This window comes from Strix uralensis, chromosome 23 (genome assembly GCF_047716275.1).
Source record: "Strix uralensis isolate ZFMK-TIS-50842 chromosome 23, bStrUra1, whole genome shotgun sequence".
NCBI classification, from domain to species: domain Eukaryota; kingdom Metazoa; phylum Chordata; class Aves; order Strigiformes; family Strigidae; genus Strix; species Strix uralensis.
In genome coordinates, this window is record NC_133994.1 from 9,557,927 (window position 1) to 9,582,944 (window position 25,018).

General features: G+C 46.5%; 1 protein-coding gene across 3 annotated transcripts in view; it reads left to right on the top strand.

The window, feature by feature from the left end:
• EPHB2 (EPH receptor B2) overlaps positions 1 to 24,257 on the top strand; it is a 144,365-nt gene extending 120,108 nt beyond the window's left edge. For all 3 annotated transcript variants that reach the window (XM_074892588.1, XM_074892589.1, XM_074892590.1), the window contains exons 11-16: positions 35 to 282; positions 1,003 to 1,218; positions 4,138 to 4,287; positions 8,933 to 9,126; positions 9,791 to 9,946; positions 12,943 to 24,257. In XM_074892588.1, the coding sequence (XP_074748689.1) occupies positions 35 to 282; positions 1,003 to 1,218; positions 4,138 to 4,287; positions 8,933 to 9,126; positions 9,791 to 9,946; positions 12,943 to 13,051 (1,073 nt within the window). In that variant the 3' untranslated portion in view covers positions 13,052 to 24,257. The remainder of the gene's footprint in view (positions 1 to 34; positions 283 to 1,002; positions 1,219 to 4,137; positions 4,288 to 8,932; positions 9,127 to 9,790; positions 9,947 to 12,942) is intronic.
• Positions 24,258 to 25,018: the final 761 nt, after the last annotated feature.

Here is a 25,018-nt window from a genome sequence, read left to right on the forward strand (position 1 = left end):
CTGACAAGCCCTACCTGTTTCCGTCTGTTCACAGGGGAGTTCGGTGAGGTGTGCAGTGGGCATCTCAAGCTTCCTGGCAAAAGGGAGATCTTTGTGGCCATCAAGACCCTGAAATCTGGCTACACAGAGAAGCAGAGACGGGACTTCTTGAGTGAAGCCAGCATCATGGGGCAGTTCGACCACCCCAATGTCATCCACTTGGAGGGGGTTGTCACCAAGAGTTCACCAGTCATGATCATTACTGAGTTCATGGAGAATGGTTCACTGGACTCCTTCTTGCGGGTATGAGATCCCAGGAGCGTGCAGCTCCAGAGATTGTGTTGGGCCAGAGGAGGACTGGAGGGGAAGGTTCCCTTCCTTTGCCAGTATAACTGTGCCCTTCACTGACCAGCATCCCCTGCCATTGAGGCAGCTGCTTCATAGTCCAGAGATCTGTGTCTCAGGAACAGAGGTAGAGGTGGCATCAAGGCTGTCATCTGTTACGTGTGTCTGTCTGCTCATACTAGCAAAAGGCTGGGCCTACCTGTATACGTGCCTGCATGTACAAACTCTGCCTCTGTGGACATGGAGGGACAGTCTGACATAGCTTTAACACAACAGGACTTCACCTCCAACTGCTCTGTCAAAATATTTATAGGTCTGAGTTTGAAATGGATGATTCACTGTGTTGGAGGAAGATAACCTGCTTGCTTAATAGGAATAGATTGCCCCTTCTGAACCCTCCTGTGCAAGGTGTGGCAGATGTGCCACCTTTGGGTGACAGCAGCCATTGTAGTGATGCCCATAGGGTGTGTGAGGGTGACTTCCAGCCCCTGTGAGCTCTCCACTCTCCACCCTCTTGCTTTGAGAGGGAACTTTTGCACTTGTGGCATAGGTGTGTCGACATGAAGCATAGAAAGAGGCTACTGGAAGCGTAGAAAGAGGCTACTGGCTGTTTGTCTGACCATGGCAGGCTGTGAATTTGCTCCTCTCATGTGGACTCTTTCCCTCTCTTCCCCTAAGCAAAATGATGGGCAGTTCACAGTGATCCAGCTGGTGGGCATGTTGCGGGGCATCGCAGCAGGCATGAAGTACCTGGCCGATATGAACTACGTGCACCGGGACCTGGCTGCCCGCAACATCCTGGTGAACAGCAACCTGGTCTGCAAAGTGTCTGACTTCGGCCTCTCCCGTTTTCTAGAGGATGACACCTCTGATCCCACCTACACCAGTGCACTGGTAAAGCTGCTCTTCCAGAGGGGGAGGGATGGGTGGTGAAGGAGGGAGTCAGTGAGAGAGAGGGAAAGGGGAAGATCCCCCCTTGATGTGGGAAGCACTTTTTCAGGGTGCCAACAATGGAAATAAGGTGCCAGAGGAAAAAGACCAATGAAATGAACCAAGGAAGATGTTCTCTTGCGAGGTCCTGTCCAGTTGTCCAGTGGCTGTTGATAGGCCTGTGGTAACTGAGCCTTCTTCCAAACATTTCTGCAAACATATACATGTCCCCGACAAAGCCCTTAGTTGGGACGATGCGTTATACCTGCCCAGTACGGCCCAGCTGGCAGTCCTCCAAGATGCTTCCCTGACAGATTTGGTTTTGGGGTACCAAGTCTGAAGGTTTTTTACCATCACTGGTCCAGTCATGCTGCCCTGCTGTCTGTGAGGCCGATACTGTTTGATGTCATGTCAGTGGCTTAACCCCAGGAATGGTAGATTGAAGTATGGATGCATGCTGGACTAGATACTGATCTTCTAGAGAGTCTGTGTTAGACAGAGAAACATTCCCAGAAATGGCTTCATGATCACATAACAGCTTCCCAGGAATGCCACGGTGCCAGTGACGCAAGTGCCACCAAGGATTCACGGCCTGTCTCAGGCTGTAGAACGTGCACTGGGACCAAAGGATAATTTGAAGACTTTGTTGTGGTTCAGTAAGATTGCAGCCAGGAGTTCTCATAAACACCATTGTTTGCAAAGGCCTACAGCATCACGTTGCAATGATGCTACGGGATCAATGCCTGTGTGCAATACCTATGACAGGACTTCTTGGAAATTAGTGTTGATAGAGGTGGGGCATGATCTATAGGAAATCATCCTTCCCAAATCTTTTGGAGCTGCCAGTGATGAGATGTCTGGCATAGCTCTTAGTGAGTTGTAACAGTAGTTGAATACCTAAAAAACACCTAAAAATGTGCGTGTTTATTCTCATCTGAACTTAGGTAGCTTCAAACATCAACCGTTTGATCTTATACAGTCATCCTATGGCTTCTAGAAACACTAGCAACACTTATTTTTCACAACAAGATCCTTATATCCTGTTAACTTTCTCTTTGTTAAGCTAAATACGTGGAACCTTCTGGTGTTTACTATTTCTGTTATTGTGCCTGTGGCTTTTCTTTCTGTCATCTCTAATTTATTCTTCTTGAACTGTGGGTACTGTAGCAGGATGTATATTATCTATAATGATAGAATATGTGTACCCACTATAGCAGAGCACCAGAAGTAACAGTATCTTCCTCTTCAAAATGTACCATCCTCAAACATCCCAAGATGCATGAATGTTTTTTATTATAATTACCCCAGAGACCTTGTGTCCATGGATGGGCAACAGCCACAAGCTATGGTTTGGGAGGTTCATGCTGGACCTTAGGAAAATCTCCTTCTCGAACAGGATGGTGAAGCTCTGGGTCAGATCACCAGAGAGGTGGGAGGTCTCACTGAAGTGAGTTCCCATGAGTATCCTCCAAATATGCCCAGTCTGTAATTTCTGCTTTAGGACTTCTTTTTTAGCCATTTTTTTAAATCCACTGCTTGTCAGGAGCTCTGTTAAGAGTATGCCTGATGGAGAGGACATCTTTTTTGGTATGAAATGCTTGGTCTCCCTCTCTTGTGGAAAACAAAATATTTTGTCGGAGGTTTGTGGGTGTGAGAAGATTAAGGAACATTATCTTTTTTTCATTATTCTAGCACGTATAGGGTCTGAGTCCTATTAAGTCCTAGGAGACCCTTAATAAGACGTGGTAGTTATTCATTGACAAAATATAATGTTCCTTAATCTTCTCACAGCCACAAAACACAGACAATTTTGCTTATTTTTCAGCACAGGGGAAGATTTTCCCTTCAGAAGGTCTCTTGAGTTGTGAATGGCTCAAGTCCAAAGACCCTGGTGGAAAATCAGGAGGCTGCAAGTGCTTAAGCAGAGCGTTGTGGTCCCTGTGGCCCCATGCTGTGTACACCACTCTTGTGCGCTTTGGTGCATAACTCCTCTATGGGAGCGGAGAGTCCTGCTGATTTCTTCAGAGCTGCTGTTGCCCAGCAGGATGACGGAGACGCCAGTGCCCACCCAGTCCATCCCATTTCCCATCAGTGACCATTCAGGTCATACTAATGAAGATGTTCACTCTGCCTCTGTCTCCAGAAAGGGGCAGGATCAAAAACTGCTGGATCATGTATCTATCAACAAACTGACACATGAGAACTTCAAGAGAATGATATATCACTGACTTCAAAAAGTCTACAGATGTAGAAGGCTGAAGAGGAGGCTGTGTTTTAATTCCTTTTATTCTTCTCTGGAGATAGCCAGGTGACAGCAAAAGGATAGAGGGAGATTCAAAGGGAATCAATTTTGGTTTTTCTACATTTGTGGTTATTCATTTTTCTACAAAAGACCCTACTAGCACAATGGGCATTTTGTCATGCCAAAGACTGCTGTAGCAGTAGGCAGGTGGAAGGAGCTGGGTTTGTTTAATATGATGAAGAGGAGGCTGAAGGAACACCTATAAGTGACCTGCAGTACTTGAAGGGCAGTTATGAAGAAGATGGAGCTAAACTCTTTGCGGTGGTACCAGATGATATAATAAGGGGCAATAAGCAAAGGTGGCTTGGGAGGTTTAAGGTGAGTAATAGGAAAAGTTTCTTCCCCAGGAGGGTGGTGCAGCCCCAGGACAGGTCACCAGACAAATGCGGAGAATCATCATCCCTGAAAGTTTCCCAGACTTGGCTAGAACAGCCACAGCCATCCTGATGTAGCATTAGGGATAGTCCTGTGGTCCCTTCCTCTGGGATTTTACTGGCGTATTGGAGACAAATATTGGACACTCATCTTTTTCAGTTACTCTTGCTCTTTCTGTTACCATCCTCTCTGTTTTTTTCCTGCAGGGTGGGAAGATCCCAATACGGTGGACAGCACCTGAGGCAATTCAGTACCGAAAATTCACATCGGCCAGTGACGTTTGGAGCTACGGAATAGTCATGTGGGAGGTGATGTCGTATGGCGAGCGGCCTTACTGGGATATGACCAATCAAGATGTGAGTTGTTAATAAGCAATGAGCAGAAACACTGAAATTGGGAGCATTGCAAGACCAAAGCATGGCTACAGCTAGACTCAGCCTGTGGCATGTCCGGAGCCTTCTCTGTCACGGAACATGCGTCCAAGGTCAACACCTTTGGAAGAAGTAATGGAGATAACTTTCACTTTTGTTCTGGTCCCATTGTGCTGCTGTGGCAGAGGTTAGGGACTGTACAACACCCACTGCAGTAAGACAGGGTTAGTATGAGCACCCTCAGCGGTGGTAGACAGATGCCCAGGAGGAAAGGGAGCAGGCTGGTGGAAAACTAAATGCTGCCATTGACCTGAGAGCTCCTGGAGCAGCAGTCAGATCTTCATCTGCAGGAGACCACAGGCATTTAGTAAAAGTCCATTATACAGTCATAGAATGGTTTGAGTTAGAAGGGACCTTTACAGGTCACCTAGTCCAACCCATGGTCTGCCATGGTCAAGGACATCTTTCACTAGATGGCAAGCTAATTAATCTCCCATGATGAGCTTGGACTGTGATGTGTAAGAAGCCAAGCAACTTGTACACAGGTAGAAGCCAAAACCACAAGGTATTTCAGAACATGCTTAATTTTAAATACTTTATGACTCTTCTCTAATTCAGGTGGAGCTGTTATGTGTGCTCCTTGCTCCCTGGGATCCAGGCGGTTTCTGTGAGTCCTTGCCTCCATGCAAAGAAGACCTGTGGCTGCAGTCCACACCTTCACCATAGCAATGCCGTTCTCCCTGTTTCTCTTAACCTGATACCTGGGTGGTCAAAGCCCATCCACCCAGTGGCAATGAGTGTCATGCAGAGTGCTACACCTGCACGTGTGTGTCCAGAAAACCCCTTTGTTATGGAGCTCCCAGGCCTCTTGTAACATTGTCTCTCTGAAGACCTGCCCTTCTTCATGTGGTCTTCACCTTGTGAACCCTCAGAATCTAACACCAAGTTCTGGGAAGACCCTTGGTGCAGAGGCTTGTCCTCCCCCTCTGCTGCAAGCCTGGGTCTTGCAAACCTGCGTGTTACAGGATCTGCCTGGCTTCCAGCTTGTTTCAGAGCTGCCTCTGGGAAGTCCGTTAGAAGCCTTCAGACTGCCACCTCCATCTCCATCATCCTGTGGGCTTCTGAAAAACCCTGCCTTACAGGAACAGAGTGAGAGCCAAGCTCTCACCTGTCTTCTGCAAGTCCTCCCACCCTGATGGCAAATCAGACCTTTTTCAAGTCAATATAACTCCATCCATGCCACATAAAGTTTTTCTAGCATGGGACACTTTCCTCCCTAGTGCCTGGTGGGGAATTTATTCAAGTGAGTCCCCAGTGCCTGGAGCACATACATGATATCTAAGCATCTTTGGCTGTTCATGGCCTTTCCTCTGCCCCTGGCATACCGGAAAAGTCTTTGCATCAATTGTTTGAGCCAAAGGCGAGGGGGATAGGGGTATGCCCTTCTCAGAAAGGACAATTCCCTTCCTGTTAATGCTTCATTATCGCCTGCAGTTTCAAGCAGTTTCTGCAGTCAGGTGTGACTGCCCTTCTCCCTGCCTCAGCATCCCTCTGTATGTGTAGCCCTCTGCCATCCCCTTCCCTTGTCCTCCTCCCCTGGACTCTTCCCTCAAAGGTTTCTCCTGCTGCAGGCAGCACTGATTCAGCTGGTGGGGATGGCAGAGCCCATGCCCATCTCTTCAGCACAGCCTGCTGTGTGGCACCTGTCCCCAGCCTCTTCTTCCCCTTCTTCTGCCGCAGGACATTGTTCCCCAGAAGCTGTCACCACTTAATTGTAGCCAGTCCTCCCTGTGAATGAGCACGTGGTGGATATTCACTGCAGATTAGCCTCCTGACCCTGGGGTGTAAGCGCCTGGGGAGGCTTGGGTGGAAGAGGAGACAGAGAGTGCAGCCTGTGCCCCCTCGCGGGATGTGTCTGATGGCAGCAAGGCGGGTGGCTTGTCAGTAAACTGTTCAGTTCACGCCAGAGATGAGTGCTTGATGCTTACATAATGATCTTCCTCAGCCCTGCTCCCCCCTTGCTTCCCCTCCCCTCTGTTTCCAATAGATCTGGCATCCACAGAGCTGGGACAGCGGACAGCTTGCAACTCTTGGGAGAATCCCTGAATGGGAGCCAAGAGCTGCACAAAGCACACCAGCAATGCCTCAGGTCGAACCTTCACAGGCCCAGTGAGACACTGTCATGTCCAGCCAGAGGGGCAGAGGGGAGGGAGGTGTCCATCCATCTGGCACATTTTGGCAGCAGTGGTGCCAGCCCCCATCTGTCTTGGGTCAGCCTGCCAAGCACCTTGGCCATGCACATCAGTGTCTGGAGCACCCTCCCAATCCATTCTCTGCCTGAAGCCACAGTCCATTGTAAACCCTGCCAGATGCCCCACCTCACACCCTGGATTGCTTGGCATGGATCTGCCACCTACCCTCCCTTGGAGCAGCAGCCTTCTACTGCCAAAGCACCTACAGCGTCTCCTCTCTACCAATCCTTCCCTGCTGCTCTCCCAGGCCCAACTGCAATTTTCCCTATGTAGCCTTCCTTCTCAACTGTGTATTCACCATGCTGCTGGATGGGTATGTCTAGTCCTTCCCCAGGAGGGTGGTACAGCTCTGGGGTAGCCCACCGGGCAGATTTCTATCCTTGGAAGTATGCAAGACATGGCTGAACAAAGCCATGGCAGCCTTGATCACGTGGTGAGGATAGCCAGAGACATCGAGGTCCTTCCTCTGATGCCTGAGAGATGTTCTGTCAATCTCACTCCCCTTTTTTATCATCCCTGTGGCGAGCTGGTCATTTCAAAATGCCGCCCCCGATTTCAGTTACTGCAGGATCCTCAGTTCTGGTTTTTACCCTCACTTCTGGTTTTTGTTGCCATCACAAGCCTGTTTCTACTGTCCAAGGCTCCTTCTGCTCGCCTTTCAGTGCCCGTGCTGTGTGTATGACCATAGGATTCATAAGACCAAGAAGGTAGGAGAAGCCTGCCTTTCACATGCCTCTGTTGGAGGCACATATGCCCCTGGAAGAAGCTGTGCAGCTCCATCCTCCTTGATTACCCAGGAGAGGATGGAAGGCTACAGGTGCACAGTGACAGGGAGATGGGTTTTCCCTTGAAGAAGATCCTCTAGCCCTTGTGTGTGTGCTGTTTCCACTGAATACTGCAAGACCAGACGTTTTCCCAGGTCATGTGGTGCAACAAGGAGAGCCCAAACAGGCACCAGCTAGAGCCTTCTTATGTTGGTCCACAGAGCTGCAGCATGGTTTAGGCAAGGTGTGCTGCAACCCTTCTCTGCATGCTGTAGCAAACTTCCCCTGTGTTTGGCTCTACTGACCAAGGTCTTGGTCCTCCCCACTGTGTGCTTCAGTTTGTGTGTGCACAGGACTATGGGGGGACCCAGCTCTTACTGCTGGCTCAGTGCACCCAGCCCTGTCCCATGGCACAACCCTGTCGCCCGAAAGGGCTGGGTTGTTGGCAGGAGTTGAAATCACCACTGGAGGAAGGAAACCACAGGGGCACCTTCCCCTGTCTGTAACTCACAAGCAGACCCTTCACTGGATGGAGATGTTTGCGCTGTTGTGTTGTGCTGTGTACCTGTCCAAAACCATGAACCGTTCTCTCTGATTCACCTTTCTCATGCCTGGAGCTGCAGGCTCACACATCCTTCTCAAAGTAGTAGGGATGTAGCAGCTGAACATGAGCCAGCAGTGTGCCCAGGTGGCCAAGAAAGCCAATGGCATCCTGGCTTGGATTAGGAATAGTGTGACCAGCAGAAGTAGGGAGGTGATAGTCCCCCTGTGCTCTGCACTGGTGAGGCCACACCTGGAGTGTTGTGTCCAGTTTTGGGCACCAATACGAGAGAGATCTCGAGGGGCTGGAGCGAGTGCAGAGGAGGGCAACGAGGCTGGGGAAGGGCCTGGAGAATAAATCCTGTGAGGAGCGATTGAAGGAGCTGGGACTGTTCAGTGTGAGGAGGAGAAGGTGAGGGGAGACCTCATCACTCTCTACAGCTCCCTGAAAGGACGTTGTAGAGAGGTTGGTGCTGGTCTCTTCTCCCAGGGAATTAGTGACAGAACAAGAGGGAACGGCTTTAAACTGCAACAGGGGAGGGTCAGACTGGACATGAGGAACAAATGTTTCACAGCAAGAGTGGTCAGAGAGTGGAATAGGCTGCCCAGGGAGGGGGTGGAGTCCCCCTCCCTGGGTGTGTTTAAGGGTCATTTGGATGAGCTGTTGGGGGATGTGGTGTAGGGGAGAACTTTGTAGAGTTGGGCTGAGGGTTGGACTCTGTGATCCCAAGAGTCTTTTCCAACCTGAGTTATTCTGTGATTCTGTGACTCTGATGCTCTTTCCTCAGATTAGGAGACTGATGAGCATGGCTCATCACAAGTAGTCAGAAAGGCTGCATGCCAGCTGAGCAAGGCTGGCATCACCTCACAGGATGACATGACATGCAGAGGGCTGGGAGTTAGGGAGCAGTGTGTGGTGGTGGCTGAGATGATAGGCAGCACTAGGCGTAGGCAGAGCAGCCTTCCTGCAGTATGGCTGGCCTTGCCAGTCACCCTCAGAATCTAAGAAAAGGAACATTATGAATTACATAGGTTTTATTGCAACTGTATTGATCTCTTTTTCTCCTCTCTCAGGTGATAAATGCTATCGAGCAGGACTATCGGCTGCCACCGCCTATGGATTGTCCAAATGCCCTGCACCAGCTGATGCTTGACTGTTGGCAGAAGGATCGAAACCACAGACCCAAATTTGGGCAAATTGTCAACACCTTAGATAAAATGATCCGAAATCCTAACAGCCTGAAAGCCATGGCCCCTCTCTCCTCTGGGTATGTATCTTTGCCTTCCTCTTGTCCTTTGGCTTCTATTTGCAGATCTGCTGTCTTTTGTGTCCTGGTGGGTACCGTCCTTGCAACTCTCTACGCTAGCTATTTTAGAGGCAGCCTGGCCTGTGTTGTTTGGTCCTTTATAGGAAGGGCATTAAAAGATGTCAAGGTCACTCTGGTCCTTCTCCTTGGACAGGTTAGGTCTGATGAACACAGACAGCTTATTGAATTGGACAGTGTACTCTGCACAGTTAGAGGAGCATCTCGGTTTCATATACATGGGATTTCTGGATAGGTGTGGTAGTCCAATCTTGCCTGCAGCGGAGGCAAATAAAGCTTTGTCAGGCAGTATGGTGTTTCCCTGGACTGGGTAGGGATACACCAACTTGTGGGAAGCACTGGCCCCATTATGAGAATGTACAGCCAGGATTTTAGAGCTGCATCCCATTGTCTTTCATGATTCCTACCTGTCCTGTACAAACTGGTCCAGAAAGACTTCTCTGATGCTCTACACAATCCTTCCCTCAGTTGAATGGAGTGCTTTCTGGGTGGTACTTCTTAATATGGTGTGGTGCAGGCACTGTGCGTGATGCTGGTCCAGGTCCCTCCAGCTGATGGAGGGTGCTTGCCACTGTCTGTTCTGCTCATTCCCCATTTCTGTTTTCAGGATGAACCTCCCCCTACTTGACCGCACAATCCCGGATTATACCAGCTTCAACACTGTGGATGAATGGCTGGATGCCATCAAGATGAGCCAGTACAAGGAGAGCTTTGCCAGTGCTGGCTTCACCACCTTTGATGTAGTATCTCAGATGACTGTAGAGTAAGTGCTCAGGCTTCTAGTCCCAAAGCACAAGAAAAAGTCTCAGTAGTTTAACAACAATTGGTCGTTATTGGATTAGTTTTCATTTTCACATGATGTAGTTTTACTTTTATAGAACTTGTTGCTTTGTGGATCCACTTTTAGTCTATTTAGTTTCTGCAGAACTACTCTGTTCTGCAGGTTCTGTCTTGTCTCCAGACGGTGTGTCTGTCTGTTGCTCTGTATCTGCAGAATTAATTTCCATGCTATCATGCTGCATGTCCCCACTGTGAAAATGAAAACCCTCACAAGGGTCTCCAAAACTCCAACATGGAACAAATGGAGATTCCAGGCCAGCATCAGACAATTCTCCAGCCACTCAAGAGCACTTTCAGATTCTGCAGTCCTCTTGGATGTATGGCGTATTAGCGATGGAGACAAGCACGCTGCAAACAAATTTCTGCCTATGAAAGGCCTCTGAAAGTCCAGATGGTTTCAAGTTTGCTCTGAATTGTTCTGCATCCACTAAAAACATCCGTCAGTGGCAAAATCTTAGCAAGTTATTCAGAGAAATCAGGCAGCTGAAATCCATTTGTGGTGGTTTTTGAAATCCCTTGGGGCTAGCTGGGGCTTTGGTGCCTCTGGTGAAAGATTTGTGGTTGGTTGCAGTTAGCTTTAGAAGCCCTGTCTAAGAAAGTGCCAAGCATTAAAGCCATCTGTAAGTACTACAGTGTCTCTATGCCTGGTAACCAGAAAGGTTTTTGGATTTGGTGCCTAATTTCAGACTTTAAATCTAGCAATGAATCATAATCCATTAATGCAAACAGCCAAACTGACCTTTTCTGGCTTTTCGTTCTTATTTACTGCCGGGAAATTCACATGGCAATTCTGTTTCAGTACATCTGTGGTACAACCCCAGGGCCCTGGGGATGATTTTGGCACACTACAGGCTGTGTTCACGCAACAGAAGGAGGGTCCATAAAATCTGAAGGATAGGGAAGAACTTTGACCAAACTGGGACATCACACCCACACCACAACCCTGCCTAGGTTGTGCTATTTGCAATATATATATAAGAACAAACATTTCTGCAGGCAGTCCAACTAATGAAGTCTGTTTTTTCACAGACATGCTCAGTGTGCCTTAATTGCCCCTTTTCCCAGTTCCTTACCATGTCCCTCACAGTATCTTCCAAGTCCTCTCCCAGTGCCTTCATCACAATCACAAGAGTATCCTCAGCTCATGACATCACCAGTTTTGACAAACCTCCCTTCCACATTTCTCAGCTGCTTGGCTGGACATAATAATAGAGAGAAGGACACTCCAAGTCCTTTTTCCTTGGGAAATCATGCTGCAACATTACTTGAAACCACCTTCTGATGGTCACTGGTCTTTGCAGAAGTAGATGGTCATGTAAGTGGAGCTTAATTGCCATGAGACACTGTTTTCTTCAAATTTGGATAGCCAGCAAAGTGTAAATTCTACTGAAGACTAATTCAGTTCACCAAATCCAGGGTTTCAACACTGACCTGAAACTGAAAGGTTTCTTACTGGTTTGTCTGCATGCTGGGATACCCGGGCCACCAAAGGACTATGTCCAGGGCAGAAAGCTTAGGGAAGCACAGGGTTGTGCAGGGCCACAGTCTTATTCTGGTTTACAAACATCAGTGAGGACTTTGGGCTTTGTTGCCAATCAGAACAAAAGCAAAAGTCAAAGTGCCAAATGCATCCAAGGAGGAAGATTCCCTAGCTCAGCACGTCTGGTTGGGGCAGAGGAGGGAATGGAAAGCCCTTACAGCAAGAAAAGCAGTCACTGTGAAGGATACCATTGTGGGTGCCAGACTTGTGTAGTGTGCTAGCAGGTTTCCAGTTGCTTTGCTGAGCAGGAGTCTGGGCAGCAGCAAAGCTGTGTCTTGAATGTTCACTCTCACACCAGTCAGAGTGAATGGGCTGAAGCATGCTTCAGTAGTGTTTCCAAGCAGTTACCACCAACCAGAATGTGTAAATCTGTGTCATAGCCCCATGCCCAGCTTTCCTTCTTCATGCTCCTTTTGTTTGACCAAAGAGATGAGGTCTAAAGCAAGCTCTAAAACAAACAGACAGTCTCACGTGCCACTTGTGCTAGAGGATTTTTTTCCACCTTTCCTTGGAGTTCCTGTTGACCCTTCTTTGCCCATTGACTTCCAGTCTAAAACAGGCAATGGGTTTGTCACACTTCCTCTTAAAAGTCTGTTCCTAACACTCAAAGAAGAAGAAAAGGCAACTAAAAGTCCTTAGAGTCAGGTATGGGTCACGGCTCATGAATGCCATCCGTTCCCTGATCAGAATAATTCATGACTGAGATTTACCCACCAAGAGGGAGATGAGTAGCAAACTCAGCTGGAGCGATCACAGATAGGACCAATGCAGAGTCACACTTATGCTCTTGGCATGACCTTTATTTTTCCCAGATGCCTAATATCTATTAAAAATAGGAGTGCAAAAATTAGATTGCTGTGATTTAGCAAAGAGGATAAGTAGCAAAAGTTTATCACTTCATGGCCTCATCAGATCAAAGCGAAAGTAGCAAGAACAGCCATCATCTGCTGCTGATGAGGGAGTGAGATTCACACTGATGAAGGTGTAGCACATCCTATTCATATGTCTCCAGGGATGGAAAAAATGGGTTACTGTGTCACAAAATGAGACAATCCAAACACGCAAAGAAAGAAACAAAATAATACAAAGGTAGAAAACCTAAGGCAAATTCACTTACAAGCAGTGAGCAGAGCCTGTGGTATTTGGTTTCCTATACTCTGGGGGTGCTGCAGGTAGGTATCACATGCAAAGATTGGGAGGATAAGCCAGGAAGAGTCAAAGAGAAAGAGTAGACCAGGTCTGCATGCATGTATTGCATTTGTGGAATAAATCTGTGGAGACTTCGGCTCCCTACACACCATGCTCATATATGGGCTTGTTCTGTTGTGAGAAAATGTCTTCTGATATTTATGCTGTGTTTGTTTCTTTTCCTCCCAAAGGGACATTCTGAGAGTCGGGGTCACTTTAGCAGGACACCAGAAGAAAATTCTGAACAGTATCCAGGTGATGAGAGCACAGATGAACCAAATTCAGTCTGTGGAGGTTTGATAGCTACGTGTCCTCCTACTCCTCTTCCTTGAGGCCCTGCTCCCCTTTGCCCCTGTACGTCCGAGCTCCAGTTCTTGAGTGTTCTGCATGGACCAGAGACAGGCAGCTGCTCTGAGGATCATGGCAACAGGAAGAAATGCCCTGTCATCAACAATGAGAAGTCGCCAAGAGCTTCTAGAATTTAAGCAACGGAAAAAGGGAACAAAAAAAGACAAATATTTTGAAAAAAAAAACCTATTAAATATTTTTAAATAATAATAAAGCAATTGCATTCTTGAAAAGGGCTCCAAGACCAATGGGAGTCTCCAGAGGAAGAGAGCAGCTTCATCTGTTTCCTCTTGCACAAGGCTGCTGCAGCTGGGCCCAGACGCCTCTGGAGCAATGAGACTTTTTCAAGAAGATGAATGCAAAGAAAAGTCATGAGAAGCACTTCTCTTTCTCATACGGGATCGTGGCTCTGGGAATGTCCTGCAGCCATCAGTCCTTCCCGAAAGCCCCTGTTAACAAATCAAAGGGGGGAGAGAGAGCTGAAGCTCTTTGGTGCTGTGGAACCAAGTACATCTCAGAAATTGATGGACTTCTTCAAAAGCTGAAGACTTTTTTTTAAAAACAAATAAACTGAGACTAGAAGAGGCTGTTTCCGACAAATGAGAAGGAATCTGTAACGCTTTGGGGGGGTGGGGATGGGAAAAAACAATCCTTTTTACATCTCTTATTTTCTCTTGTCATGGAACAGTTTTGTGAGTGACAGTTTCCTAAGGGTCCGTCCATCCACCCTCCAATGGCATCATTGTCTCATACATATCATATGCACAAGACTTTTAGTGATGTCCTCACTAGATGCCAATGATCTTTTCCCAGAAGACTTCCCAAGTACAGTATGTAGTAGTTTTTGATTACAAATGCTGACGTGTACCTTTATTTTTTGGTTGTCATTGTTGGGAGATTTGTCCTTCTACCTTGTTTTGTTAACACCAGTTTGTGAGTTTGGGGTTGGAAATTTTTGGTTGGTTGGGGGTTTTTTTTATGAAAAAGAAATTACATCTCCAAGAATCATATCATTCAAGAACTTAAATCCCTTCTCTGTGGAAGGAAAAATTGCAGCTTATTGACAATATGCCAGGAGAAACATTTTTTTATATGCACATTTCCTCCTGTTTGCTTGTTTGTTATTTTGCAATTTGTCATGGCCTGACAGATGTTTCTGACTGTTGGGTTTCCAGTTGTTCGCCAAGAAGAAATGACCACCTGCTTGATTCAGGGTTGCTGGTGGAGGGGTGAGCAGCATCACAGAGGGTTTGTGGGTTGGTTTTTTTTCAGGGGGGAGGGAAAGACAGGGGAGGGCTGATGGGTTGTGGGACAGAGTGATGACTCCACAGCTGGCTGTCAGAGCCCTTTGGAAATGTCTGACTGCTTAGAAAGGTGTCAGATTGGTGCACGGACCACAGAAAGCAGGGTAATCCTGGTCCTCTAAGAGGAGCTTGCGGAATGTGGTTTCTCGGAGTCTGAATTGTGTTAGCTGTCAGGTGTGGATGGTTCGCTGCAGTAACCAAACTCTGTGGATGTGCTCTGTGCCCTTTGGGGACCCAGTCCATTTGTTAGACAATGCGCTGGGGGCTCTGAGGCATCTTCAGTCTCAGCCAGTCGCCTCGAGGAGAGCCTGGGACAGCAAAGGCAAAAACTCTGATCTAGTAGGCCAGGTCTCCAGATGCAAAATGCTGTGGTTGAAGCTGAATGGTCAATCAGTGGCTTTCTAAATAACTGAAATAAATACTTTAGTTACTGACCAGGTCTTTGGTATGTGTAAATACCACCAACCAAGCACAGGAGGGTACAAATGAGAATCGGGCTTGTTCTCTGTGTTCAGCACCACCTCGTATCCTTTTAAACATGCCTACCACCACTCACCTTCCTCTGGCCTCATGTGGCCTATTTCTACACATCTCCTGGGCATGGCCAGCATAACTTGTGTTTACAAGCCCTTGTCTGCCATTGCCATGTCATTCGTAGGGTCCTCCACTCATTTTCAGCAGCATGAGGTGTTGAAGGCATGTTCACTGGGAGCTGGTTTGCTGTATTTTCCAGGAGCTGAATCCAAGAGGAAGTGTCTGCTGTGGATGAAACTCCCAAGCTGTCTAGACCTCTGTGGCCAGACATCACCTCCCTAGACTGCTTATAAAATATGAGGCCATTTATGAAATACTTAGCATTTTCCATTTTCAGACCAGGTCCAACAATGAAGCACTTAGGAGTGGCAGCAGACCATTCCCTACAAATGAGAGTTATGTCTCTGCTTAGCTCTTGCGCTGTCCCAATGTTTGGTGCACAGCTTCAGCAGCAGGGACCTTAACTGGAGGAATTTTCCTTCCAGCCCTTATTCATCTGAAATCTCTAGTGCAGTGTTGTATTTTCATTTGTATACTGTACTTCCCTGTTGCTTCCAAAAGTGCATCTGTAGTCATGTGAACATCAGTAGCAGGGTACACAGGGACATATTCTGTGCTCGGTGCCCACAGAGCATCCCCTCTAACAGCAATGCCAATGCTCTACATCTCTTTCAGATGACAGAATATGATGTGGAGTGAGGGATGAGTGGACTGTAGGCATGTTGTATGCAGGTGTTGCCTGGACATAATCAGCTCTGTCCTATATCCAGCCTGTTTTAGCCTGTGTATCTAACAAAGGGATGCTTTTAATGCCTTCGCATTTAAAGAGCGCTGCTCCTGGTCAGGAAATGGACTCAACTTTGAAAGAGCAACATGCAAAAATTGATGGTGTCAACTAAACCACACGAAGTGCTTGCAGAGGGCACACAGAGAAACAAGAAGCTTCTCCGTGCACCCTGTCCTGTAGAAGTACGGAGCAACAGTGAGACCTGCACACATGGTGCATCTCCGTCTCACATTGTAGATGCTGTATTTTAACAAGGAACAGTTGTCAGTCTTTCCCAAAGGCATGTCTGAAGCTGTTGGTGGCAGTCCAGGGTGAGGGAAGCGTGGTGCTGTGCCAAATTGTCTAGTCATGGCCAACCAGCTACAAGGGATCTTCGCAAGGAGAACTGTCTGTCTAGAAAACACCAGCAAATTCCTGTGGAGCAGCCATGTGGAAGGAGCACATGATGCCCTTCAGTTGTCCTTCCCAGACAATTCGTGACTGTTCTCTTCCATCCCTTACATTTCTGCAGACACTAAGGAGGAGCAATGGCCAGGCAGCATCCCTTTAGAGCCCATCATTATTAAACAGGGCTTGGAAGGGCACTTCAGGTCTTAATTTGGAGACATTCTGTCTTAATGCACTGAATCTCCTCACTGGCTAGCATTATACACATCTACCTACCAGACCCAACCCACTGTGAAGGATGGGACCATACTGAGCTCAGTGCCACAACTCACCAAAGCCGTGGCAGCTGTCTGCAGGACAGAGAAAGCACGTCCTTGTCTCTTCTTCTGACCAAAAATCACATGGTGTTGGTACTAAAAGTAGCACATTCCCATCTGTTTATACCAGACATCGCTGTGACATCCGTCTATATTTGACTGTGTAGGACTAATGGAGAACTGGACCTAAAATAGAAATGATCCATAAAACCAAGTTCCTGTAAAGTATTTTTGGTTGTAAATGCCTCTGGAGCATGCTCCAGTGGAGGACAGAGTCACTGAAGTGACTTTAACATATTTATTTAATGGGTATCAAATGTACTGCTATGAAATGACAGTCTAATGGCAAAATTCAAGTTCACGGGGAGAACATGTAACAAGGGGAAAAGGCACTTGCTAACATTGACACTGTGAAATACTGTTGTGCATGTGCATGTGTGCATGTGTGAATACTTAACAAAAATTATCACAATGAGATTTTTCAGGCAGCTTGTTGCAATTTTCACATTTCCCCTCACCTTTCAAGCTACCTCCCAGACCTGCCTTTCTCCTCCTCTGTTTCCCACTGCCATCTGCTGCTGAGGGTCACCTATGTCTGGTGATGGCAGCCAGTAGGATAGCTGAGCAGGATGCTAAGTTGAAAATACTAAGTTGGTTGGCCAGTGAGAAGTTCAAATCATACAGAGCATCAGGGGCCAGAGTGGAGAAAGCAAAGCATATGTGGATAGTAAGAAGTTAAAATATATTCAGTGGGTCATTTTCAGCTGTTGCCGCCAGCCCTTTCTTTAGCTGTCATTGACAGCAGGGGGGTGTGCCAGGCAAAAGGAAAAACAAACTTGTAAGATACAGCACTGCCATGAGGAATCACTTGCCCTTGCCAGCTGTGGGGACACAGAAACAGGGCACTCCCCCTCCCCAAATTATCTTCCCCCCCTCCCCAGTAAAATCTCAAAACTACCTTTCATAAACTTAATGGACATTAGTGGTTTTCAGCAGCTGAGGAGCTGCTTGCCGCAGTCTGTCTTCTCCTCTTCATAGCATCCTCACTACTGAGCAGTAGCTTTCAATGGCAGTAATACGTGCACAAGGCTGGCTGTCACAGGGTTTACTGGTTATGGAGAATTAATTTAGTATTGTAATTCAAATGTAGAGTTCTATCCCACAACTCCATTGCAGTCATTATATTAGCATCGTTGGACCAGTATGCACCAGTGTTAGCGAGAGAACCATGTGCAGGGGAGCATATAAAATAGTACCCCAATCAAGGCTGGGGAGAAAGCGGGGCTACATCTTCACATAGCTCTGGCTTGGAAGGTCTGCCATAAAGGGTCTGCTGGCCAGCCACGACAGCAGGATCCTGCTCTTCACTGGCTGCTTAAGTGCAGAGTTGCCTCATGGTCTGGCATGTCATGAGCTAAGGAGAGAGGGTGGTTTATCAGTATTAGGAGCTGGCTGTACTAACAATGCTTTTTCCACACCCCTTGAAGTTGTTCTTTGAATTGGTGTTAAAGGAAAGGTTCTTTCCCAGTAATTATCACACAGGCTGCAGATTAGCAGTGGCCTGTAGAGAAAACCTCTTGGGGGGTTTGAGCAGTTGAGAAAACTTCTTATATTTTCCAGACTGATTTATACAAAACCTGGAGTCAGGGCTTGAACTCTGCTGCATCATTAACAGTTGTGTCCTCTGATGATATAATAAATCTGTGGCTGCCTTGGATGTATGAATCCAGAGTGTCTGGAAGTATCACTGTTGTCTGGTTTGTTTTAGCGGAGTCTATTTTTAAAATGTATTTCATCTTCCTTCCTGAGTGTCTAACTTGAGGCTGATTTAGTGTAGGTCTTCTTCCATCTTCAAAGATTTTATATACTTAGAAGTTCTTCACATACAAGATTCAGCATTTCTTCCTTCAAAGTTATATGAACAACTAATGTAGCACCAACTTCATTTTTATATTCTACTGACAGTTATCCAACACCATTAAAGACATCCTAAAAATTACCTTCTTTGCTGTGTTCCCCTCCTTTTACACTGCAATTTCTTAGTGAACTGGTGTTTGACATGCTTTCAGCTCTAGGACCAGTAGTCCTTTTTATCAATTAATTAATCCAAATGACATGTCCTCAGAGTTGCATGATCTGAGCTGTATCTGCTTGCAGTCAACACAACCACATTCTGTCCTGGTGCTCTAGTTGTGACTTGAGCACTGGTCCCATCTTCTTGTCATGTTGGTTCCACCGTGTTCACAATTCAGTGCAATTCTGCCACTGGCTGTCTTACAAGCCATTCTCACAAAAAAATTCTCTTCTGTATTGCTGATTTCGTCTTGTCAATGCTGAGAGGCGCTAGAATCATCCTACTATGCAGAATATACCTTTTTTTGTCTTCAGTCACATTTTGGCCTTGTCTTTAGACTTCTCCAGGATGACTTCTCTTCTTGTAACTAAGCCCTTCCCAAAGACAGGACACAACTTTGGTCTGTGTTTGCTTCCATACATGTTGCGATCTTCCATAGTTCTCCTAGAAAACTCCCTGCATGCTGCAAATATTTCCTGGAATTTACCTTAATGCTCTCCCTCTGTTCTTCCTGCCAACTCCACTGACAAATGTTATTTGCAGAAATTTGGGACTGGAAGCAAGAAGTCCTCTCTCCCCACAAGTATTTGTTTGTCTTAATCTGCATTCTCAGGTGTCTTACAATTGATTCAGCAGTTTATCTCCCTTTTTTTTTCAATTCTGCAAGAAATTTCTCTGCAGTCCTGTGCTTTGTAGCAGCAGCAGTCCCACTTCTGTAGCACTGTCTGATCACTGACTTGCTCACTCTAACCACAGACTGCTAGATATTCATAGTGCCCCTGATTGTCATTCCTGCAAACAAGCCACAAGACTTGACCTTGCATGCCTCATTTTTTTTTTTTTTTTTAGGAACTCCATTTTGCCTTCATGAAAAAAGAACAACAAATGTTTGATTGATCCTTTTCCAGTTCTTTCACTGCAGTAAATTTCAGGAATTTTTCAGTTGCCTCAACTGTAGCTTCTACTTCTACCTCTAAGGTCAGTCTTCAATTCCTGCACAGATGTCATACTTTGATGAGTCCTACTAAGTCTAGGTGGAAAGGATTAAACTTTGTCGAGTCTTTAATAGCCAAACATCTATGTTAGCAAAAACTAATGGAATGAGTTCAAGGAGGACTAGGGAGAAGCACAGTATTCTAACCTGGGGTTAGTCAAATCACCATTTTCCCACAAATTACCTTTCTTCAGCACTTCCAGCTCACTGACTCCAGTTTGTAGTGAGTGAGCTGGCTTGTGAGTTTGGGAGATGGAGGTTGACAAAAGCACCAGACCCCAACTGAGCAGTGCCTCGCAGACATTGTGGAGACCAGCCTGAGACAGATGGTGTGGCAAATCCACACCCTTGCTTGGTCTTAGCTAGTGGAGAATAAACGTGAAGTCTCTAATTGCTAGCAAATATTAACACTCAGTAGCCTTCACACAGGAATGTTGTTATGAGCCAGTAAATCTCTGATGTGCCGACTTCTCGAATAGTGGTGGTACTTTTGTCCTCCTCAACTAAAAGGGATACGCAGAAACTAAGAAGCATACAGATATGGGCCTCAGGAACAGACAGAAGTCTTTGAGAGGTATAAAAGATAAATAGTTTTTGATTCTTGGTCTGGCAGAGGTAAACCACGATGATAAAAAATTTCATGCCATTAAATCTGGAAAGATGTGAGTAAGGTGAATAAGCAGTAGTCACTATTTCTCACAGTAAAAGCACTAAGGCAGGTGAAGCAGAATATTGTTTGGCACAAAGCACAATGATTGAAGGGTGGAACTCGTTGCTGGAGCACGTTGATACCAAGCATTAGTTGGATTCAAAAGATGACTGGTGTGGAAGAAAAATCTGTATATGCCACCTCAACACAAAAATACCTCTTCCAGTTTTTCTGGGTCATGGGTGTCTAGGGGCATGGGGTGTATAACAGAATTCCTACAACACTTCTTTTATACTGTTGTATTCTTGGGTCTGACACATTTTAAATCTCTTAAAAGCCCAAACACTCTATCGAGCATCATTGATTTTCCATTCTTCACTCCTTCTGGTGAAGGATTTCTGTGTGGAGCCAGAGGGCTTCCTGTGTCAGAGGAAACGACGTGCTTCCTCCTCCCAATTCCTTGTGTAACACAAGGTATCCCTGGGACTCAGAGCCGCGGTATGTCATCAGTGCCTCAAACAACAGCAGTGGCACAAAAAGGGAGACTGTCTTGATGGTCCATCATGCTCTGGATGTGGAAGTTCTCTGTGGAAACATCCTTTCCTCAAACCTTCTTTTATGATTCAGAGAACCTGATTCACAGAGAGGGCTGCTGGGGTAAGGAGAGGTGCCTTTCCTTCCTCCCCTTCTCAGCTATGGTTTGGTTTCTGACAGTGAGACTGTTGCCCCTCTGCATTGGAGGTTGGCTCAGCCTGTGTGAGCAGTTGCTGCTGGTTGCTTGGGTATCTAACCATGAGTCCAAATGGACCCATGAGAGCTGCCTTAAGGATGAAAATGTAGGGGCAGAGCCTGGGACAAGCTTCTAAAATGGACAAAGAGGTCTCGATGCAATGGAGTAACTCAGGGTGGGGCTGGGTGCCTGCAGTGAAATCCCATAGGCACTGCAGAGCAGGCATTGAGTGTTGGGAGCTCCAGAACAAGATACAGACAGGCATTAAGTTCAGTTATGAGTGCTGGCCCAGCTCTGAAGCTGAATTTTTTCTTTATGTCCTGGGGACAGCTTAGAACCAGACAAAAAAACCCAAACCTTCTGTTGCTTAGACTACCTTGATGGCATAAGTGAAAAACTATTTGACATGGGCAGTGACTCATTTCCCTCTGCAGAGCAGCCCAGAAATGTGGGAGAAGGGCCTATCTAGAGCTGAAGAGGTCCCTGGCTTTGTAGTCCTGTAACCCTGCAGACCCTTGTAAGCTGCAGGGAAGGGACACAATCTTTGGTGTACTTTTGCTTGCTTGGCCTGCTCTGGGCTCTGATCTCCAGTAGGGACTGGAAGGGAGAGGGCCAGTGTCTTTCTAGCTGATGGTTTTATAATCTGTCTGATGTTTTTTTTGTTCTCTGAAAATCCCAGCTCCCATGTTTATGATCCCAGGAGCACTGAGGTCATATGAGAATCACAGCTTTTATTGTGGGACAGCCCAACCCTCATGTGAGGAAACCAAGTTGCAGGGCTATGGGTTTCATGTTGTCCAGCCCAGCTTCCAGTGACCACTGTATCTGTTCCCACCACACCTGAGCACCTCACAGTCTGTAAAGCACATGTCCTAGAGGCAAGCCAAAGCTTTCCACAGGACTGAGGTACAGAGAAATAAAGGCTGACAGCTACAAAGAAGTCAGGGTTCAATTCCTGTTTGAACAGCTGAGTTCAAATGTCAGGAGTTCCCAAAATACTGTGGTGATTCTGGAGTAAGAACTTGTTCAGGGTCACACACTCAGGTTGTGGCTAGGTCCCTCAGGCCAGTAGAAACACTGACCATCTTGCCTTCAAGCTCCAGACTTTTCTTCCAAGCTGTTCAACAGTGGAAGGAAGTGAGACACCACAGCTCACCCTACCCAGGATCAGCTCTGTGCAGAGTGGACAGACAAAGTCTGGTCACCCCTGTCCCATCAAACAGTGAGAAGATCTGGGCAATGACAAACCTGGCTTGAGCAGGGGTGGAAGGACAGACTTCCTGGAGGGTGAGGGAGCTGCAGAGACTAAACATGAGCTTGGGATCTCAGACAACTGCAGTTTGTGGGTGCCCTGATGTGTACCCCTTCTGCAAGGAGGGCAGTCCCTGGTGCACACATCTCCAGTGTGCCAGGCTGTGGTCCTTCTCCTAGATCATCCAGATTCTTTTGCTGAGGTCCTGGCTTCACTTCTCTCCTCTTCATAATGGCCCTCCTCAACAAAGACCACACATCACAGCACACCACTTGCTGTCCTGCTGGAGCTGGAGGGGAAGAAATCAGAGACTGGGGGTTTGGGTCTGTTCCTTCACTCATGGATCCAAGCATAGACCCCTGCATTGGGGAGCATTCTGTTGGATGCCCTCCTTCAGTGACTCCTCCATCCTCTTTACAACCTGTGACCCTTGCACTTTTTTCTTTTTTATTACTTGCCCTCCATTATCAGCTGTGTGTTCTCTGCATTATTTCTTTGCCCTCTGTCCCTTCCTTGGACATAGTATAGTACAGTATAGGAGGGCTGGATGGTTTTTTTTAGGTTTGGGCCTTCGCCAAGGAGACCCTTCCTTGGAGCTGTCTCAGCATGTCTCTGCAGGGAACCTGTTTTTAGCTACATTTCCTCTGATGAAAAAATCCCCCCTCTGCCTATCTGTCTTCCTCCCTTTCCTCCCTGGAAACGTCAGCCACCTTGCATCCCAGATCTTCCTGGGTAAAGAAGTAAAAAGTTGTATGAAACTAACGCAGGTGTGTCAGGATCCTTGGTCAATGTTCCTATGGAATAGGTCAGGGAAAAGGGTCCAACCCTGCCTCTTACACACAGGTAAATGAGCACGCCCATCAATCTGAGGACATTACTTCTATTCCCAGGTCTGCTTTGGAAAGGCTTTGCCAGTCTTGTGTCACTCCCTCCATGCCGTCTGTTCTGGATGGGCTATGAAGTCAGTCTACCCAGGGTGTGCTTTGAGTCCTCATTTTAAGTTTTGTGGGAGTGTTCAAGTGGTTGAAACCAGAGCCAAGCAGTAGCAGTTCCTGCTGGAGAAAGGAGCCTGGTGTTTCAAAGCACTGTCCCAAGGAAAGCTGTGATCCCCACGCAGCCAAGCTATGGTCTGAGAGGTGGTGGGGTGCGGGACACAGGTGAGTTGCAACCAGGAGCTCAAAAACCTCCATGCAGGATGAGCTGGACACAGATAGTCAATCTGTCCTCTGCAGCCCCAGATGCCATATACGAATGGACTTCTGAGGAACTGAAGAGTCAACATAGCTGTCTATGTTTCCATCTTAAAAGAGTCCTTGAAGGGAAGATATTTTCCTAGCTCAGAGACTAAAGCCCAGGTCAGCAATGTAAGGAAGAAAACACAAGGTCCTGGAGGGAGGGAAGGAAGCCTTGTGCTGAAGTCTGAAAGATGAGATGGGGAGGTGGCAGTAATGTAGCAGGAATAGAGTGGTTGAGCGCTGTGGCAACAAATCCTCTTGCCTATTAGGGCATTGGGATACTGTGGGTTGCTCATATACTCCTCCAGTGTGCAAGGTGTGAAGCTGTCAGCCTTCACTGGAAGATTTGAGGAAGAGCTGCCTATGTCCGAGGGAAGGTTTGTAGGGAGAGGAGATTTTGCCGGGCTCGCCCTTGTCATGGCTTTGGAAGCAGCTGGCAGTATAGGATTGGGAAATTATGTGTATCCTTCAACTGCCCAAAGACAAGTGTGTCTAGTCAATGCTACATCTTGTCATCCCTCTAACACTAGTCCAAGGATACATTAGCTGGGCTCCAGGGGCATCCCCAACCCTGGTTTCCTACTCTTCATCATCCGGTATGTTGGCCGTGGCCCTGTGGACAATGTAACACTTTTCATGACAGTATTTGTATTTTTTTAATTGTGAATGGGGAGATAGTGTGCAGGTCCTTGTTACACAGGGATGTGTCTTCCATTCAGACCAGGGCTTCCCCTGGCTTCGTCAGATGTCTGTCAATGTTACTGAGAAAAATAAAGAAAGAAATAAATCAGATGTATTTATAAAGGAAACAGAAACCTGCTGCTCCAATGCCTTTGTAGGAGTATTTTTAACAAAACATTTTTTCAAAATAAATGTGAATTGTAAAGTTTGAAACATTTTCTTGTGGCTTTCTTTTCTAGGTGCTTTGTCCAACTGTTGCCCTTGCCAATAATCCTACTCAGGTGTAAATATTATGGTAGACAAACATGAAGGATATTGAGCTCTTTGAGAGAGGGCAACATGCCTAGAATTTGTTTAGTGCCTGGGAAATGACTTCAAGATAAACTGATATCACTGTTACCCTGTTTAAACCCTTTAGTCTGAATAATTCTTTGACAAAGGTAGCCATTTTCTCCACTTGTAAATTATCCAGAAGAACACTTTGTTTGTCTTTGTTCTTTAGTTAAAAAGATGCTACAAATATATATGTGCAGGTTTGAGTATTTGAACTTATGATTTCAGTGATAATTTTGCTTGGACATCATTATTCATGGAGCAAGAGGGGACATTTTAGTCCTATGACATTTCAGCTGCCCAATACACTGACAAACAATTGTAAAGAGGAGGAGAAAACTCAAGGCAATGCAGTGTCTAAGCAACTTGAACCCCATGTTGTAAGTAAATCATAGCTGTTTTCATGAGAATCTTGCTCCCTTGACAGCCCTGCATGTAAAAAAAAAAAAAAAAAAAAAAAAAAGGAAAATCACATATTTAAATGATCATTGTAAATCAGTGAAAGGATCAAGTTCTGTGGAAATGAACTCAATGCTTTTATTTTAATAACTATCCACAAATTCTCTGCAGTAATCTTTCAACCCTTGAAGTCATGCACATTGAGAGAACTAGGTGTAGTTTAGATGATTGATATAAATAATA